The 19737-nt window shown below is 38.5% G+C and overlaps 1 protein-coding gene across 3 annotated transcripts in view; it reads left to right on the top strand.

The window, feature by feature from the left end:
- RAD23B (RAD23 homolog B, nucleotide excision repair protein) overlaps window positions 1–18659 on the top strand; it is a 61260-nt gene extending 42601 nt beyond the window's left edge. For all 3 annotated transcript variants that reach the window (XM_069777082.1, XM_069777080.1, XM_069777081.1), the window contains exons 4-10: window positions 182–426; window positions 3941–3996; window positions 7793–7920; window positions 12635–12758; window positions 13890–14017; window positions 14417–14593; window positions 16459–18659. In XM_069777082.1, the coding sequence (XP_069633183.1) occupies window positions 182–426; window positions 3941–3996; window positions 7793–7920; window positions 12635–12758; window positions 13890–14017; window positions 14417–14593; window positions 16459–16572 (972 nt within the window). In that variant the 3' untranslated portion in view covers window positions 16573–18659. The remainder of the gene's footprint in view (window positions 1–181; window positions 427–3940; window positions 3997–7792; window positions 7921–12634; window positions 12759–13889; window positions 14018–14416; window positions 14594–16458) is intronic.
- Window positions 18660–19737: the final 1078 nt, after the last annotated feature.

The raw sequence follows: 19737 nt of genomic DNA, 5'->3' as shown, positions 1-19737 counted from the left end.
CTGTTTAAACACAATAAAAGGCATAGATTTAATGTCTTGCAATGTTTTAATGTTATGCTTGATGTTGAGGCAGCAATGTGTAACACAAATGGTCTTAACAGAACTTAATCAATGTGCTGACTATAGAAAGCATAGGTTTTGGAGCTTTGTGCTGTGTTTGAATTCTGTTGTCCTCCTGTAGCCCAAAGCAGCAGCTGGAGCAACTCAGCAGTCCGATACTACTACCACTATGACCTCCACCGCTGCAGCTCCCACACCACTTGCTGCACCAAGCCCTGCTGACGCTGTGCCAGCTGCTGTCCCTCCACCACCAGCACCAGATGCAGTTGCTTATGAATCTGCACCTGTGAGTGGTCCTAAAGAAGAGAAGACAGCAGAAAAAACACCTGAGGCACCGGCTGCTGTCAGCGCATCATTGACTGACAGGTATGAATGAGTCTCCAAAACCAGCTTCCCTATCCATTTCTGTTGCTTCTCGTTTTGATTTTAAGCTGAATTTTCCATTACAGTGGTAGTCCGATCATTTTCTTTGTTCTACATATTTTTCTTCTTTCTTAACTGTAACTTCAGTCTTTGTCTCAAGTAAAACATTACTGATAGTGAGAAGTGCCCCTCCCTGCTTATACCATCTCTTGTGGGAAGTGTGGTCTTGGGACTAAACCTATGGAATGGAGAGTTAAATGACACAGGACTTGTGCTCCTGTTAGGCATTTCAGAATTACTGTGGCACAAGTTTCTTTTCAGACTAAGGATATTCACCTGCATGGGCATCTACTGTTCACAAAGCTCTTAAAGACTTCAGGGGGATGTGTCCTGTCCCGTTTATAGACCTCTGGTTGTGTTTTGAATCATGTTGCTTAGATTTGAACCATAAGTTCTTTATTGCTGTAAGAGTCTCTTAATTTCTGGAAAGAGCTTTTTCTTCCAAAATGTAGGATATAGTATTGTTCTTAATCTTGTAATGTCTTAAAGCTACAAGCTTATTTGTTCTGAATGCTCCTTGGCCCATCTGCAGATAGTTGTGGGAGTTGGGATGGCTTTTAACCTCAATTCTCTACATTTAAGAAAATCAAGTGGAAGTTAGAGGTTTCATCCTTATTGTATACTGCGGCCTTTTTTTGCTCACTTTAAGTTGCCCACTTTTAAGTATTGCATGGGGTAAAAATGCTGTTAACTGTAATTTAATGGCCCTTGAAGTGCTGCGTAGCTTCAAGTCTTCATTTTTCATATACTAGTCTTCAATTATTTGTGTGTTATTTATGTGAATACTGGTGCACAAGAAATTAATTTTTGGAGTGGTTGTATTCAAACACTATCAAGTATTGATTTGAGGAAAAGGAAGCAAAACTTGCAGTTGCCCAATATCTTGAAAATGTCATCACAAATTTCTTGCACTAAGTACCCTAACTGACGATTTGATTTTGCAATTCTGACAAATGGACATCTTTTTAAAATGGAACACAAATGAAGCTTCATTTATCAGTCAAATAACTTAGAATTTTTAAATGTTAATGGGTAGGAATTTTTGCTGCTCAGTTTGTCCACTGGGTTCAAATATTAGATTAAATCTTTGATACTGAAACAGTGCTTTCCAGGTTTTCCATGTATATATTGCAGTGTTGTAAAACTGCAATAAGGGAGCCTCAGTGTACATACTTAACAGGAAGGAGGAGAATAATTTAACCAATACATTGTAGTTACCACCTGCCTTGATTTCAGTGAGTACTGCTTGTTTCTGATTTGCTTTAGAAGTTAAATTACTAAGGCTGTTGGAAGATTTACTGAGCCATGGCCAGGCAAACTGGTGTCCTGTTTTGCCTTTGATCTTTTTTAGTTGTAAATCTTACTAGTGATAGATGCTAGAGAAGCATTCTTGTTGCAACCAATTTTTTCTTACATAAAAAACTGCATCTCTATAAATGCCTTGTTAGATTTTTAGTGGCATCTTCTGAAAACTGATTCAGATTAATCTGATGATCTTTTACTTGCTGATAGGAGTTGCTGACTCTGGTAGCCTGATGGATGCAAGGCTGCTGCAGGTCCATGTCCCCAGGTCTATCAAGTATACATACACACAGTATGTATATACCTGTATGTATGGCTGGCTGCATAGGTCAACACAGGCAGGAAAAAAACAGCAGTGAAGCAACCATACAAGAGCAGCAGTCACATCCTGTTCCCCTCTGGCTACTCAGGGCAAAGGCCACTAGTGCAAAATACATATGTACAAACATAAAAAATGAACAATATGAATTTCTCCAGTAGCTGGCCTTAGGCAGTCTGTTCTGATAGCTGGCCCTTAGATCTCCCAGTCTCCCAAGTTTTTGGTACCTGGGCATGTTACTTCCTGAGCCCTGCAACCCTGCTGCGGTTGCTGATACTCAGATTCCCTTTGCACGCATACATGTGTGCGCACGTATACAGACGATCCATCCAGGAACCAGCTGTAGATATGCACTGAACCTGGTAGCTAGTCCCTAGATTCCCTAGTCTCCCAGTCACCTCATTCATGGACACACAAACAGGTCTCTCCACTACCTGGTTGAGGCCTATGACCTTAGCAGTAGCTGACCCCCAGACGTTACAGTGTTTCCAGCAGCTCCTCTCTGGGACCCTCCAGTCTCTCCAGCAGCTGCCTCTGACTCAGAGCTGTTCAGTACCTGGCTCTGAAGTGTCTTACCCTACTCACTGTAGTCAGGCTTGGTGCTTGCTGGTGATTACACACACGCCAGGATATGCATCCACACAGGATACACATGAACTCTAGGCTCTTCAGCTGCCGACACCCCAGACGCATGGACCCCTGTGGCCTCTTCTCCAGTTGCTGGCACTGAGACTTCCACAGTATCTGGTCTCTGCAGTTGCTCCACAGACGTGTAGATCCCTGTGACTCATGGTTCCCTGTCCAGCTGTGGCCACTTAGACTTCCCTACACACACATGCATGTAGAATAGCGACACACCCCAGCATGAAAAATAGTTAGAAATGAGATTTAATTAGAAGGCAGGATAGACTGGTGGTCAGGTGCAGGGCATGGCCAGGCAAGTGCTATTTACATGTGACTGGCCCTTTTTCTCCTCTTTTTGCTCTCTTTATCCATGCTTTTCGTCTGCAGGGTACCTTGATGCTTCCCTTTCCCTGCCTTTGGTTCTTCCCCTAGATATCCCATAATAAGTCTTGCACAATCCCCAAACGCTTTTTCCTGGCACCACATGGTGAGTCGCACCACCCTGTAGGCAGTAATGCCCTTGATCTGTAAGGAGACCTGGAGAGCCTCTCCCATTGACCCATTGGGGTGCCACCCTGAGACCAGGGGCTGATGCTTTTAAGTTGCAGCCCTTGGAGGAGCCAGGAAAGGGGCACTCTTGGCTCTGACTGAGTTAACTGGGGTTCTTCTGCCTGGTGTTGTGCCTCTGTGTTCTTTGGTGTTCATGGAGGTGAGCCTTTAATCCTGTAATTTGACAGCTTTGATAACTTGAGATGGAGTAATTGCAAATGTTAGCAGTTTATATTCCTGGGAAAGTAGGATACTGAGATTTTAGTAAGTGCTTGCCACTGACCTCCTTGGGTCCTCATTGAGGTCAAACCGGTGACTATGGGGAAGCAGTTAGTGAAACTGCTGTGTGCTTTTGAAAATCCACCTTGTTCTCCCACCCTTTAAAGCATTCAAGCAAGCAGGTGGCTAATCCCTGAGCAGATGGGCAAGAGCCAGACTATTGGGGGGTAGGGGAGGAGGTTGGCCTTGTGTTAAAAATGGTAGCATTGTAAGTTTGTAAAATCTGGTCTCACTACAAGATGAAAAGAGAGCTCTTTGGAAAGCTTTGTTGTTTTTTTAGAAACAAAAGGGGCTATTAGAGTTACAGCTGCTGCTGCTTTTTTTGAAAAACAGGAAGTTTTCCAAAGTTTTGTAATTACCATTGCACTTGTCTTCATCTTACAGTACAACAGGTGATACATCTCGATCAAATCTTTTTGAGGATGCTATAAGTGCACTTGGTAAGTGGAGTGTTTTTTTAATGTAGACATTATTTTGGTGCAGCAGAAACATATGACGGATTAGCAGATGTTGACATTTTCTTCTGTATCTGTCATTGTTAAAGTTATAATCAAAGTACTCTAAGACCTGAAGTTGGTATCTCAGAACTAGTATCAAGAACTTCTTTACTTCATATATTTTTATTGTGTAAAAGGAAGATTGTTATCATTCCTGGTTTTTCCCCCGTCTGCCTTAATTTCTCTTCTAACTGTTCAGTTTGAAGTGGCTTGAATAGAAGACTGGAAGTAAATATATATACACTTTCCTTTTCACCATTGCTTCCCAGTGTGCAGGTCTAATAAAATGGCTGTCTTTATTATTCACTTGTTCCAGCTTTGACAGTACTGTCTTTTGACACATTTAGATTAGATAAATTGACCAAATCTGCTGCTATCTGGGTTGAGGAATGAATGCCTCCATATACTTACAGTTATTTCACTTTTCTTTTGACAGTTTAAATGTCTTTGTCTCTCAGTGGAATAAACAGGGTAAAAACAATAGGAAGTTCTGCCCCTCATTTATGCTGATTATGGTAGCTAGGAAATTACTAGGCAAACCCACAACTCCTTACTTCTACTTATATTTTCTGGGAGGGATTTTTTTTAGCGTGTAGCAAGTTAAGGCACAGAAGTGAGGTGGATTTTTTATTTTGTCTTCTCTCTGTAAACACTAAGCTGCAACTTGGTACAAAAAAGTTAAAGTTTCACTTACATTTTTGTGTAGGGCTCTGTGGATATGTTGGAGGCAGGTGTTGTGATTAAGCAAGATGATTTAGGAGCAGCAGTAAAGTTTTATGTGTATTGGTGGTAGCCACCAGGTTTAGTCTGTGTAACTGCAGCTTAGGTCTTATGTTATGACATACTGTTCTAGACTGAAGAAACGTATGAGCTGAATTAGCTGATAGATCCTGTAGGAGACAACCAGTCATGTTCTGTTATATTTTTAAAGTGACTGCTGCTACCAAAGATGCTGTAGGCTTCATTAACCAGTCATTATACTTTAGTGACAGAGATGTGGTCATCACAAATACTCAGTAATGACCAACAAGTTTAATTAAGCTGCTGGTCTTGATTCAGTTATCTTCAGAATAAATAAAAATAAAAATTCCTTTCAATGTAGCAGGAGAGCATCACCTCACCATCCATTTTATATGAAGGTTCTTTGATTGGTATCTGATACAGTAAACCCAATTGTCCCTAACAGTTTGGATATAGCAGGCATTGGGTGTAATTTCCTGGGTAAGCATACTGCAAGGGTTATATGCCAAAAATTTTTCAAAGGCAATAGGCATGAACTCTGTGGTTCTTTTTCTTCAGAAACTATCTTAAAAGGAATTTGCTTGTACAAATTAACATAGTATGTTTTTACATCCTAAGTAGGATCCTAGACATGTTCTTATTGTGGCCTCTGAATTACATTGTTTGAAGATAATTGACTTCACTTTAAAACCAGGGATTGGCTTCTACTGATTTGCTTTTGTTTTCAGTTAGATATGCTGTCTGAAAACCGATGTGGCTTGCTACATGAAGATCTGCACGTCTTGCAGTTTCTATGCAACCATATCTTTCAGTGGAGCAGCCTAAGCTTTCTTCAGGGCATGGGACAAGAATTGTTGCGGGGAGTGTGATGAACTGCATTTGAAAGTTAATCCAGCTTTAAAAAGTTATTTGAAAGGCAAAAGCAAAGAGCAGAATCAGTTCAGCATTGACCTCACAAACATTCCCAGCAGCACTATGTACAGATAGGCCTGACTCTATATCATGACATTGCTGATGTGCAATTCCTGAATTATTATTCTTGGTCTTACTTTTGCACGACTTGAGTAAGTAGACTGTATATGGAGTGCATGTGCCTAAATTCGCAGTAATTCTGTTTCCTCCTTTAGCTTTTAATTATGGCTTATGTAGCAGTCTGTCCAGAGCAAGTTAACCTTCTTGTATCTTTTTTTTCTGTACCAAGTCTCTCATACTATTCTAGTCTCTACCTAGCTTATATTGAAAGAGCACTACAGAAATAAACGTTTAAGTAGTAATTAATTAGATCAAAAGGTGTTCTGTCTGCTGGTTACCTTGATTAGTTTGTTAGCAACAGTAAGGGTAAACTAGTGCTGTGTTAAGGAAGAACATGAGCAGTAAGTTCAGCAAAATCACTGTGTTGGGACAGTTGTTGGCTTGGCTTTTTTATTTCTCTGAAGATATGTACAGAAATATGTGTCTTTAGAGTGAAGTTTAGGTGATTTTTTTTTTTTATGTCTTTGAAAACAATTCATCGTGTAGCTGTATATGAAGACATGAACTTACCATTCCTTAAACTCAGGTTGGCGCTATGAGTCTGAACAATTAATACTCAGGTTAGTCAAGGGTTGTAAATCCATTATTTATCTTTATGGATAATGCACAAGTATCCTTGGGCTAGGGCTGTTTTACTATTCGTTATTGAGTATATTGCCCTAAGTCATACATCCACTGATTATTTAGAAGCACTCTTTAAAAATCAAGCAATATGGTTGTGTTAATGTTGGCTTGAGTTAAACACCTTCTCCCTAAGGGAATAAAACTTTATATTTTCTTTGGTTCTTTTAATTGTGACTGACTTGTCTTAACAGAGTAGCTCTAGCAGTATTTGTTTCCTCTACTTTATTCAGTCTGTTGTTTTTATGGTGACTGTTAATTATTTAACTCTCCTGCCACTACCTTGCTAGTGTTACAGAGTCAATAGTAGGGTTCCACTGAGATCAGGAATACCTTCATCCAAGGAAGGAGATGGTATTTTAATGCCTGGGTTTGGTTTGGGGGTTTTTTCTGTTTTCACATGGGAAGATAACCTTTAAGATGTTGCTCAATTACAATTTATAATATAATAGTTTGGTGGGTTTTTTTTTTTAATTGTTAAACCTGCTGTCGTCTTTTAAGGAAGGGAAATAAAATGGATTATGAAAAGAGGTAATAATTTTCCCTACGATACCATTAGTGTACCTTAAATTGCTCCATATGTAGTGTGTACCTGTTTGTCTTGATGGCTGCAGGTGTGGGCCAGTTTTAGTCCACTTACGCTGTAAGAGTTGGGGGATTTGATGTGATGGATGTCTGGTCAAATATACATGAACTAAATGAGATAACGTGTTCTCCCGAACCCTCATTGAGGTCTTGAGTGACTTTCCTAGATATAACTTTAAGTCTTCTGTCTGACTTGAGTTGGTCCATGTTAAGCTAATTAAATGACTTCAGTCATCATCACCAGCAATATACTGTTGTAACTTGGTCATCACTATTTGTCATCTGTCTAACCATAGCGTAGTGTAAAGTCTTTATTTGGAAAAACCTCAATGGTTAACAGTTTGACAGGCAGATTTGTGCCTAGAAAGTTTAATTTCCAAATTTACACTGCAGGAGACTTTTCTTGATTACATCAGGAATTGAATATTAGCTGTGAGGATCCCCTTGACCTTAGATGAAAGCATAGAGAAGTAGTATTATTTTAATTACAAGTACAGAAGTATCGCAAGTGCTGCTTTTTTCAATAGAAGTTTGCATTGTGTTCATTATCCTCTATTATTCCAATCAAATGTATGATGAAACCACCAGAATATGTTTGGAGTTAAAGCAACAGAACTATGGCAAGTTTAATATGAGCTGTTCTTCACTCTTTAATGAACGACTCAAATTTGGGTAGAAATGCAATTTATCCATTCAAACTTTTTTGTGTTTGTTTTTTTTTTGCCTTATTCCCTTAAAATGGTGGTCATGTTACTTCTAGTGACAGGTCAGTCCTATGAGAATATGGTGACTGAGATCATGTCAATGGGCTATGAACGAGAGCAAGTAATTGCAGCGCTGAGGGCCAGCTTCAACAATCCTGACAGAGCAGTGGAATACCTTTTAATGGTGAGCAGTTTATTTTACCTACAGCTTGTTCTTTCACTTTTTATTTTGTCCTTACTAAAGAATAATTTTCATTTTGTTTTACTTGTCATTTTGAATATTATCCAATCAGTGAGAGAATACATGTTCTTAGAGGAACAACAGCTCTAAGCAGAGCATGTGGAAGGCTGAGATTTGGATTTTGAGGGTCATAGCGTTATAAGAAATACTGAAGTCATCCCTAACTACCTCTATCACTTTTTTGCTTTTATTCTTTGTTCATTTTTATGGATATATGTAAAGTATGTCCAGTTACAGTGATAATTTTAACTGCCAATGGCTGGCTCAAGGAATGATTTTGTGTCACATCTTAGTGACAGCATTAGCTGTATTGTATTAGCATCTATAAGATCACAAAGGCATTTTTTTAAGTTCCAGTTCATTGTTTTTGCTAATAACGCACAGTGTTCTCAATAGTATACTTTCCAAACAGAAAGGTTTGAGAGTTTTTTGAAGTGTGCTTAGTTCACCCGGCGTTTTAATTTAAGCAGTGTTTTGGAGAAGAAACAATTTCTCATTTGATAAATACAGTTTGAAGGGTGAAATGAACTTCATTGGTGTAAGAGGAACTAGAAGAATAGCTTCACTTTAATGGAAATCTTGTGAGTTGTCTTAGGGCCTTTTTGGATTACTTCTCATTGTATACCTTAATCTGACAGGTGAATTACAACCACCAGAGAATCTGTCTGGGAGCTTAATCAGTACTTCCAGTGCACTTAATTTTCACTCTAGCAAACCATTTTTGCCCTGATGTAGTTTTCCCTTGTTCCAAATCTGAACTTTGTTAAAATCTAGAAGCCAGATATCTTGAACCAGTCCTTGCAAAATATATGCAATTTGAATTTCTGATAGATTGATAAGAAAACTGGCATCTTTACCTCCAGTTATAAAACTTTCCTTTTGTTAATGAAGTTTTTCTTCAGTGGTTACAACTACAAGTCACTAGCATGCTTGCTACTTACATTAATGATCCCAAGACTTTGTAACCTGCAGTTTTTAAACAGACAACAAATGTTTTGAGTACCTGAATGTAAAAAGTTCAGTTCTCATCTGGCATTAGGCCAACAAAAGGTGATACATATTGTCTTGCCCTAAGGGCAAATGCAGTAACTCCCATCATCTGCTGTAAGTCTGGAATCTCAAGCGTCTGCAATCTCAAACATTTGTTTTTCATGCCTGGAAGATGTTGATTTTACTGTTCGTTTAGTCTGTACATATACCATAAATCCAGTGCCTCCTGTAGGTGTTGGGCTTGCTGTGCATGTGCCAGTCATGTACAGTGCTTGTACGCTCAGTCTGGTATTTCTCTGCTCTAGCTTGTTTCTGTTCAGGAAGTCCTGAATAGAAATAGAGCATCCCTACAATGGAGTTCAACACATGGCACATCTGCTGAATAGATTAAGTCTGACTAGTCTGAGCAGTTAATTTCTACTGTTTCAGTAGGTCCTGTGTTTAAAATGGGTCCTTGTGCTATATAAGCTGGTCCCTTCCTGTTTCATGTTATCCTTTACTATCTTTTCTTTGTTATTCCTCTTCTTCCTGCTGGAAAAGGGAGGAACAGTCTTGCTGTTAGAGACCATGTTAGCCAGCAGACTTCTCTTGTCTTTCTAGAAGAATCCTGTTGCTGCAAATGGTCTTTCTAACTGTTCTTGATCTACTGGGGTCTAAACATGTTCCTTACCATCCTGCTGCATCAAAAAAGCTTCTCTTTAGTTAACACTGGTGCATTGATGACACTGGTTTTGACCCTCTACTTTACCTGCCTCCAAGCCATCATCAGTGTTACCTTTTATATAATCTGCAAGGTAGGATTAGGATGTTGAGAGCTGTAAGTGTATGCCATTGTCCTAGTTTAAAGAATCAGTACACCAAAGGTACCAATAAAGTGTTGGAAAGGAAATGTCAAGAGAGTATCTATGTTTAAAGCGTAGCTGTTCCTTAAATGAGCCCTGAAGATTCCACTTGGCCATCATTCAGATGACAAGCTGTTCAGTTTTCATGGTTTCATGGCCAAGGATCTAGATGTAATCCTATGCTCTTGAGCTGTGGTTGTGGAAGGAGGTTTCGGTTCCAAAAGTTGCAGTTTCTTTTTCTATGCCCCAGACTCATCTTTGGAGGCATTTAGATTCAGATCTGGTTTTGACCCAAGGATTTCCTAACCCTAATTAGGAAGGAGTCCTGTCTTTCCTCCAACAACCAGACCATTGGTTGCAGCCTCTTAGTTTGGAATTTTTTAGAAAAAGTTTCTTTACTGTGGGCGTTGTCGAACACTGAATAGGCTTCCTAGAGAGGTGGTCGATGGCCCGAGCCTGTCAGTGTTTGAGGCATTTGGACAATGCCCTTGATAACATGCTTTAACTTTTGGTCAGCCCTGGAGTGGTCAAGCAGTTGAACTAGGTGATTGTTGTAGGTCCCTTCCAACTGGAACTATTCTGTTCTAAATGTGTACATTCCTTGGACTAGGCCTGATGTCATTATTACCCTGTGGAGAATAATGTCAGCAAAAAGCTGCTCTGGTGCTCAATTAAACAGTGAACAATTGTTTAATCCACCATAAGGCAAAAATGGGCTTTTTACTTTTAAGCAATGTTTACATTAAAAATTAATTCTATGTGAATTGATATCATGCTTTATTCTGTTGGGTAGCTGTATGAATAAGGTGCATACACCTCACTAGTCTCGTCTAATTACAATTGTACAGTCTTGCTTATTTGGAGAGTGGTACTTCAAGCTTGCTTTTAAGAGTTAAGATAATGTTCAAGATGTCAAATCATCTCTTAAGTAAATTTGGTTGGACTACTTTCTATAGTGCTTCCATTCAAGAGCAAACTTCAGGTTTAAACAAGCATATGCTGTTTGATCTGGGCACAGATTGCAATGACAACATATGCCTATGGATAGGTGAAATCAATCAGTAATCTCATAAGATTAACTCAAGTTCCTACATCATACTTAGATTACCAGAAATGACTGATTTGATGGGAAAAGGTACTTAAGCAGTGCTCTGTAAGACACTGTTAAGAGAGAGTTGCCTCAGAATTATGTCACAAATGGAATTTTCTTCCCCCTTGGTGGAGGGAGGGATGTGTAGCAAGCTGACCAAGCCACGTAATGGTAATGAAGTATGTAACAGGGAAGACTTGCATTTATTCCTCTGAGGGGCTTAAACGTGGACTTGATGATTAGCTGACTTATACCTTGATGTGCTTCTTACCTTACAAGTAAGGCAAAGTTTTGCCTGGAGCACTGTCCAGTTGTCCCTTTCTAGATGTGACCTTTACATTAGCTGTGTATTTTTCCTTTTTGTTCAGTTATAGTGATGAACATATCATGTGAAGAACATGTTGTAGCAGGATTTTTAAACTACATTACCTACCAGTGATTTCTATGTTAGGTTTGCCAAACCTCTTCGTTGTGTGGTTACACTGAAGTTCTGTGGTTATTTCCACCCACCCTGTTCCTTATGTTTTTTGGTTCCCAAACTGAAGGGTGCCTTCTTAATTTGAGGCAGGTGAAATATATTCAGTTATACCAGTGCTGCTGCCTTCTTGGACTTACCAGATTGAATATGCTGGAAGACTGTAGAAAAATAGAATCTTTTGATGCCTTGGAAACTGAGTGTTGTGAGGTAGAGGATCTTGTATAGTCTTGCCCCTTTGGGACTGGGTTTAACATAGCTCCCCCCACTACTACTCTGTGTGTGTCAGGAGGTTTAGTGCTCTGTGGAGTCTGCCTCTTTTGGGTTTCTGTTGGGCACCTTCCTTGCCTGTACCACTGGGGCTTGTAGTCATACAGGAATCTCTCTCAGTGTCTGTCCCATGCCAAGCTGCCTAAGTTTCTAGGATTCAGGGAGGAGGATGGAAAGGACAAATTTGGTGCAGTTCAGTGACAGTGGGGAAAGCATGGTTAGGGTGGGAAGCCTGAAGGATTCCCATGCAGGAGAAAGGTAGTAGAGTAAGGTCTGTCTTGGTTGTATAACCCATGTTCTAATTTACTATAATTGTTCTTTTTTAGATTTGTCAGTTTTGTCCCCCTGAGCAATTAGTTCCTATATAAAATTGTTGTCATGTGGAAAATAAACAAAATGCAAGTTAACTGTTTTGGGCTTTTTTTTAAACTGCTAAAATGTGATAATATACAGGCCTTTTCACGCTTAAGATACAGTAAATGACAGTTGTCACACTACTACATTGAGGAGAGATGTCCAAAGAGCCATGTTCTTATAACTCTTCTTAATTTTTTGCCAGATGGTATGGCATCTATAATGTCACTGTTAGCATTGTGTACTACAATTCTGTTGCTGTAATGTAACTTTATTTGCATAACTCTATTAACATACTGTAACAGTATATTTAGTTTAACTTTTTCACTCATATCAAATATCTTAGAGCAGGACTCAAAGCAAATATTTGTTTATGGAGTGAAATGTATTTTAAACTGATGCAGTGCATGCTTTACTACCTTACTATACAAATCACGTATTTTTCTTGTCAAAAAATAAACTACTGTTTTCACAGTATTCTCTTCCAGTTGTAAATGCATGCCTATCACAGCATATTGCTTTGTATTTGCAGTGAAAGCATTAATGTTTTTTCCTTCATTCTGAAAACTAAATAATACATGCAGTAAAACAAGCATCTTTTAGCATTCTGTAAATAATTGTGAACTGTGGCTTTAGGGTATACCTGAAGATAATCAGGCTGTGGGTGAACCCCCTCAAGCAGCAAGCACTGGTGCATCTCAGCCTTCAGCAGTGGCAGCAGCAGTCGCAACTATACCTATGACTACTAGTTCATTAGGAGGTAAGAAAGGTTATATATGAGAGAATGTGGTAAACATACGCACTTAAGCATTCTCTCTTTCAGTGAATTTTAAGTTCCTGGTGCTTGCGAACTGATCAAAGTGAATTGGATAAGAGCTGTAACATGGAAATTCCAAGTGTGGTAGTTGCTTGGAACAAATGGCTTGATGTATGTGGATATATCTGGAATAAAGCATGAAGTTTCTAAAAATGCTGTGAACTTGCACAGTTCCTTTGATTCAGTATTCTGGATTTGACTGTGAGACCACAAATGTGAAGGAGGTAGTGTTTTCTCTCATTTAAACTCTGGCTTCCTACTCTGGCTAACTGTTCACTCTCGACTGTGACTATACCAATGCATTTACTGCTTGGAAGTTGAAATATCAAGGGAGAAACCTGCAATAGGGCAGTGAGGTGTAGCACCTGAGAGACCTATCCATGACCTAGGACTTCTTACTCAGTAGTGCACCACATGGACAGAGTGTTTGGTGCCTGCTGAAGAGAACTCTGTTCTAAAGAGAAATAAATAAATGAAAGGAGCGTAATCAAGGAGTAGGAAAGGTCTGTCTTAGGCTGTGGCAGAGGTGGTGTTCAAGATGTAAGCCTTGATAGAGCCAGTGTTAAACTTACAGGTAGTAGTGACAGGCACACATGACATCATCCATAACAGAAGATGGGGGAAATGGGATATTTCAGAGCACTTTAGACACTGCTGCATTCAAGGCAGTACCTGACAGTATAGAATATATGGGAAGGCAAGACTCACTTGACAAGGACAGAACTGACCCATTGCAGGAGGTAGAGAACTCTGTTCTAGGCATAGAGACAAGACAGTAGGCTGGGTAGTGTCTCTGAGGTTACTCAGAGATGAGACATAAAGAGAAAATGCTGGAGATTGAGGACAGAAGGCTGTTGGATCTTAAGAGAAGGCTGGATGAAAAGAAAATGCATTTTTAACCTTAGTATAAAGAATTCTTGCTTAAAACTAGAGTAAGTGTGAGGAAGCAAGCTCTTCTGTTCTTCAGCGAGAGGTGTATTGTCCTGTTTCTATCTACACTTATAGTATAGGTATGTATTTTATTAAGAACTTCAGTAACTTTTAAAAAAAACACGTTATCTCACTGATTTTCAGGACATCCACTTGAGTTTTTACGACATCAGCCTCAATTCCAGCAGATGAGACAAATTATTCAGCAAAATCCTTCTCTGTTACCAGCATTGCTACAGCAGATTGGACGGGAAAACCCTCAACTACTGCAGGTGAATCTTAACAAAATAATGCTGCTAGTTTTGATTTAGTTTTACAAGCAAGGGATATGTTGATGTTAACTAGGATAGTGTGTTAATAGCAGTTACAACATTCTACTGTTGGCTTTTCAGCAATTGTTGCTGTACATAACATATTTTCTGTGACATGAGAAATGAGTCTCAGTCTCTCTGTAAGAGGTGCAAAAGGCATCAGGAATAGGGAGGGGTCACTGCAGTTGAACTGAAACATGAAATTGCATTTCTTTTAAAATCATTTTTCTCTATGCACTTTTTACACATTCTTTTGACTACTTAATGCACTGAAAATAAATATTCTTACTTGCCTATTGGCAGGCTTAAACATGCTTTATTTCAATACATGTATTTCTTTTATTCTCCTGTGCATCACAGCAAATAAGCCAACACCAGGAACATTTTATTCATATGTTGAATGAGCCAGTTCTGGAGTCCCGCCAAGGTTTAAGTAGCAGTGATGATGGTACCAGCACTGGAGGACTAGCAGAAGCTGCAAATGGTCGTATGAACTACATTCATGTAACACCTCAGGAAAAAGAAGCTATAGAAAGGGTAAGCCTTTCTTCTTTGAAATGTTGCTTGATTCTTGCTGTAGGGTGTTGATGCTGGTGCATGCTTAAGACATGCCTTAATTTAAACTTTGTTTGCTTATGCTCAGTAGTTCTGCATCATTTTTGATACTTTATATTTGATATTTCATAGCAGTTGTAGTCTTGTTTCAGACCACATGTCATCTTGCTTTATAGCAATTGAGTCTAAAATCTCTTGAATCTGTTTTACTGAGAAGATGCAGAGCCTTTTAAGTGATCAGAGGCCATCTGTAATAATTGATGATTGAATGGGTTTCCGTCAGGAATGGGAACTCGGGCAGCAATGCCTCTTGCAAAAGCCTCAGACGATACTGTTCTAGATCCTGCTGTGGTAGGTTCCCAGATACACAGGAGTGTCTGCGTGAGCACTGTTTGCGAAGTACTTCGATAGTAAGAGTTCTTGTAGATAGTTGAAGTCACTACTTAACCCAGTTATTTGTCCGTCCATGAGAATTACTTAATTATAGCTTTCTAAAAATGCAGGTAAACATGTCTATAAAAATATACTTGGGGGCGGTATATTGTATTCATAAATACTGTGTGTAACATGGACTAAATATGGATTTGCATAGATAGCAATGCCTCTGAGATTTTTCTTAGAACAAATTGCAAATACTTATGTCATACTGTGGTAGTGTTTTCGTATATCAAAGACGGTGTTTTTCAACTGGCAAAGCAAAAGGTTATGTAAGGATCATCAGAAAAGAACAGTTTTAAGATAGGTATCAATTCTCTAGATTCTGTAGACCTCAAGGAAATTGACAATTAATAAAATTAGTCTAATAAAACTCTCTGTCCCTGTACTTCACACACTTCACAGATAATCCTCACTAGTTTGCTGCATTTCCTTTTAAAACCATTTTAAGCAGTAGAGCATACAACCTGTTCCAAAACACAACAGAGACCTGTATCCTTCTTTCCCTTTCCATGAAAGACACACCTCAAAATTTAGGTGTCTTAGTATCACAGCTGACACATTCATGCTGTTTGTAGGCATGAAATTAAATCTAAGAATGGTTGATAAGGGATAATAGGACATAGTGTCTCGCAGAGATTTGATCTGTCCTATATGTAAAATGCCTTGCAGGTGTTGTGAGGATTTTAAGAAAATCTCCAAATGGTTTTATGTACTTACCTTTGGCTAAAACAAAGATCGGTTTGCTGAATGTCTTTAAGTGCAGGCTAAACCCATTTCCCTTGGCACAGAAATAAGCTCTTCTCTAGTATTCTCATCCCCTGTTGTCATTGTGTCCCAGAAATTAATTAGTTCCTTGACTTCTGAAAAACAGATTGCTCTCAACTTACTTCCCATGGCTGCAATGTGTAGTCAGTTCTTTTAAAACTGAAAGTCCAGTTGGAACAATTGAAAGTATGGCTTAATGTGATGTGTTGGGCTACCTACTAGTGATCACAGACTGGGAGCTTTTGTTCCAGACAACTTCTGTTAAAAATCCTGAGCTTGGTATAACTAATAGCTTAAAATGGGCATTGTTTGAAGTTTTTTCTGCAGCAGTGCAATGTGCTGTTACTTCCTGACTTTACTGTGACCCAAGTCTGTTTTAGTGACTTGCTGTGACCATGAAAGAAAAGTGACATGTTTTATGGTGCTTCATTAGACTCATTCAAATCACTTTTTCAAATGAGAATTCTTTTTACTAAATGCAGAGGCAACACCTTCTTATTCTTTGCTCACTAAAGGCTGTACTGAATTAGGCAGCAATGTTTGTTCAAGAAGGCAGTAGTTGCTTAAGTGGCATCTCAAGATACTAGACATACAAAGGAGCTTAATATACAAAATGTATTTTCTAATGTGTTTCTTCTCTTCAGTTAAAGGCATTAGGATTTCCTGAAGGACTGGTGATACAGGCATATTTTGCTTGTGAGAAGAATGAAAACTTGGCTGCCAACTTTCTTCTACAACAGAACTTTGATGAAGATTGAGAGACATTTTTGTATTTCACACCTCACACCAGTGCATTACACTAACTTTGTTCACTGGATTGTCTGGGATATTTGGGCTTATATTCATAATGCTTGGTTTATGGTATATGGGGAGGCAGGGAGAAGAGAATACAGGAAAGAAAGCAGAGAAAGCAGCAATTATATCTGCTTTAAATTAGCAGATGCAGAAAATCACACAGCGTAAAATAATATACAACCAAAACTCAGCTTCTGCAGATAATTAGTTCCTTCTGTAAACTGTAGGTTAACTTTTTTCTAGGTTTTCACTCTTACTGTACTAGTTCCAGAAATGTAGTGTAATGCCCTGCTTCATGTTCCTTTCTACTTAGTATTGGTATTGGAAGTAGCCTGTGCTACCTGGATTCTACCATCTGTATTTCATGGCAACATGGGATAGCAGCTTTGTGAAATCTAAAAGATCTGAGCAAACATAAACATGAATGCCAAAATATGGGTAGTTATGTTGCTTTTCCAGGTGTGTTAAAATAGTGCAAGAAGCACAGCATTTTGTTCAATGCTGGATTCAATGTTGGCTTTTTTTCCCAAAATGAAAACCATTTCAGCTAAAATTGGTCATTGAGAAACACCACGCCCTCCTTTGCCCCCCTCCAATGATCTAAGAAGCTATATACATAGAGATAAAATTATTACCCTCTTTACATCTTCTCTTTTTGTGAAAAATGATAGATATCTAATTACTGTTCACTTCAATGTTATGTTGCAGTACAAGTTTGGAAAGCAATAGATTGCATGTTTGGTTTTGTTATATGCACTCTTGTGAATTGAATATTCTTCTTCTGCAAGCAAACAAAAAATGCAAGCTTCGTTTTTGTCTGCTGCAGGTTTTTGTCTTCTTATCGAAGAAAATTTCACCTTCTACCTTTGAACCAGCTTTTACAATACAGCTGTAAGCATCTAAAAATACTGGTGTTCTGTTGCTCTTGAGTAGTTTTTAACAGTCAAGCTATTTCTGTTCAGTAAGGACTTTTGGGGATTTATTCACTTTATGAGGAAGAGAAGTTCATAACTTGAGATATCCTTTAACGTACATTGACTTTTAGAGGCAATTTTGCCCGTCATTGCAATGCTAGCAGTGAATACAAATTCTAATTTAATCTAAAGCTATTATGATTTCCTGAACACAGCTTGGGGATGTTTTGAGTTTTTGCTGTTACCTGGATTACAAATTTATCTCTACAGTAACCAAGAAAATATTATTAGTGGTATAGCACTGAGGTGTTTTACCACTAACGATATTAACAATTTAGTGGTACAAATAAAAAATTATTTTCTGTTTAGGTTGTGTATCAGTGGATTAACTACTACTTAAGCTCAAAGTACAAGTCAAGTGTCTTCAGAAAAGAGTGAGAAAGACTGAAACTTTTGTATTTTGTTTCTTCATTGGTTGGCTGTAGTCTGTTAAATAATTACCTGCAAGTAGTGAAATGTATTAAAGCCTGTTAATTTTTCTTTCTTTCCTTAGACATCCATGATGTTTTTCCAGCTAGTTTGTATTTTAATTATTAAGATTTTATTCTTTTAAAATTTCATAGGTGTATAATGTCCAAGTGATCAGTAGCACAACCCAAATCTATCAGTAGGAGGTGTGATATCGCTAAATAGAAAATAAGTCTTTCATAGTGCTTTCATTTTAGAAAAGTTGACACTAATATCTGAGTCAGCCAGTAGACTTCACCTAAATAGGATTCTCAGTATATTTATGGACTGGAAGAGATGGATTTTGATTTAACACTCTGCAGGCAAAAAGGGGCTATTTGTTATCTGTAAAAGGACCAGCTGCCAGGTACTTGAAAAATGCCAAATTGATACAAGGACTTCTTGAATGTACTTTACTACATAGCTAATAACTAAGACAAAAACTTTTAGTTTGTCGGTGTCTTCTGTACTGATCAAACTGCTGTCAGAAATAACCATTCCTTCTCTAGGAGGATGGAGAGTAAAGCAAGAATGTCTGTGGGTGTTTCAGTCTACTCCCTCCAATTTTGATTCTGAAATGTTTACTTATATAAATGTATTTGAATTAAAGGCTTGGTCTTCTTAAAAAAGCTAGTAGCTTTGGTCTTTTTTAACTTCGTATGCTGAGTGACTGAGGGGTTTGTAGCTGCTGTAGTTGAAGCATTACTAGTAATTCTGTTCCAATTTTTCAGCAGTGGAACAGTGTTTATGTGACTTCTGATGAACAACAGGTGACTGACCTTATATGCTGGCAAAAACTGTTACCTGTTCAATAGTGGGATACTTGCCAGGGAGAATCATGTACCTCTTTGTAGTTGCTGCCAAAAGGGAAGAATATACAGAAGTCATATGGTGTTGAGAAGGTGTGACCTGAATAAGTTGCGTAAGTTGCCTAGGTACACTGTGCCTCATTTTCTACAAAGTACTACCCAGAATTGTCTGCACAGAGTGCTTTTCAGCTTGTTAGCTGCAGACCTGTTGGGGATTTGGGGAGCAATCTCTTCTGGACTTTGTGAACAGTAGCTAAGAAAATAAAGTATTTCTTCCTAAGTTTTGGTACTGGAGTCCCTACCTTTGTTTTAAAACTTCTAAGTATCTGCTCAGTGAAAAGTTATTCATGATGCACTTTTAATTGGGATTAAAAAAATTACTCTGAAGTCATATTAATTCTGTAGTTGTCTATTCTTATGTCCTCTGTATAGCTGCATTTTAATGCTATGGTTCATTAATGTTGTCCAGAATCCTCTTATGAATCTAGCTAAAACCCAAGAGATTGGATTGATGATATGCTTTATTCTTACCACAGTAAGAGAACTTTTTAGGAATGTGAGATAATCACTCATGAAGTCAAACTGTTGCTCTGATTTTGAATGTCAGATTGAGCTTTACTTCAAGAATACACATGAATGAATGAAACTGGGAAACACAAATCCAAGTCCTCAAATAATGTAAGCGCATCTGTCACCTGTGGTTTCATTGGATATTTCAGTTGGCTTTACAGACATTTGGAGGCAGGGATGTTAGTGTTTAAATTTTTTTTTGCTGATTTCTTTCAAGCCAGTTCTGTCTGTTCACAAAACTAACCTGTAGTTTCTGCACTTGAAAATACTATATAACTCAATGTAAACGATGAGGTGGGAGTGAAGAGAGAACATCTTTGTCAGTAAC

The sequence above is a fragment of the Haliaeetus albicilla genome, chromosome Z (assembly GCF_947461875.1).
Source record: "Haliaeetus albicilla chromosome Z, bHalAlb1.1, whole genome shotgun sequence".
Classification (NCBI taxonomy): Eukaryota; Metazoa; Chordata; class Aves; order Accipitriformes; family Accipitridae; genus Haliaeetus; species Haliaeetus albicilla.
The sequence above is the reverse complement of the archived record's forward strand: the minus strand, read 5'-3'. Positions and strand labels throughout refer to the sequence as shown.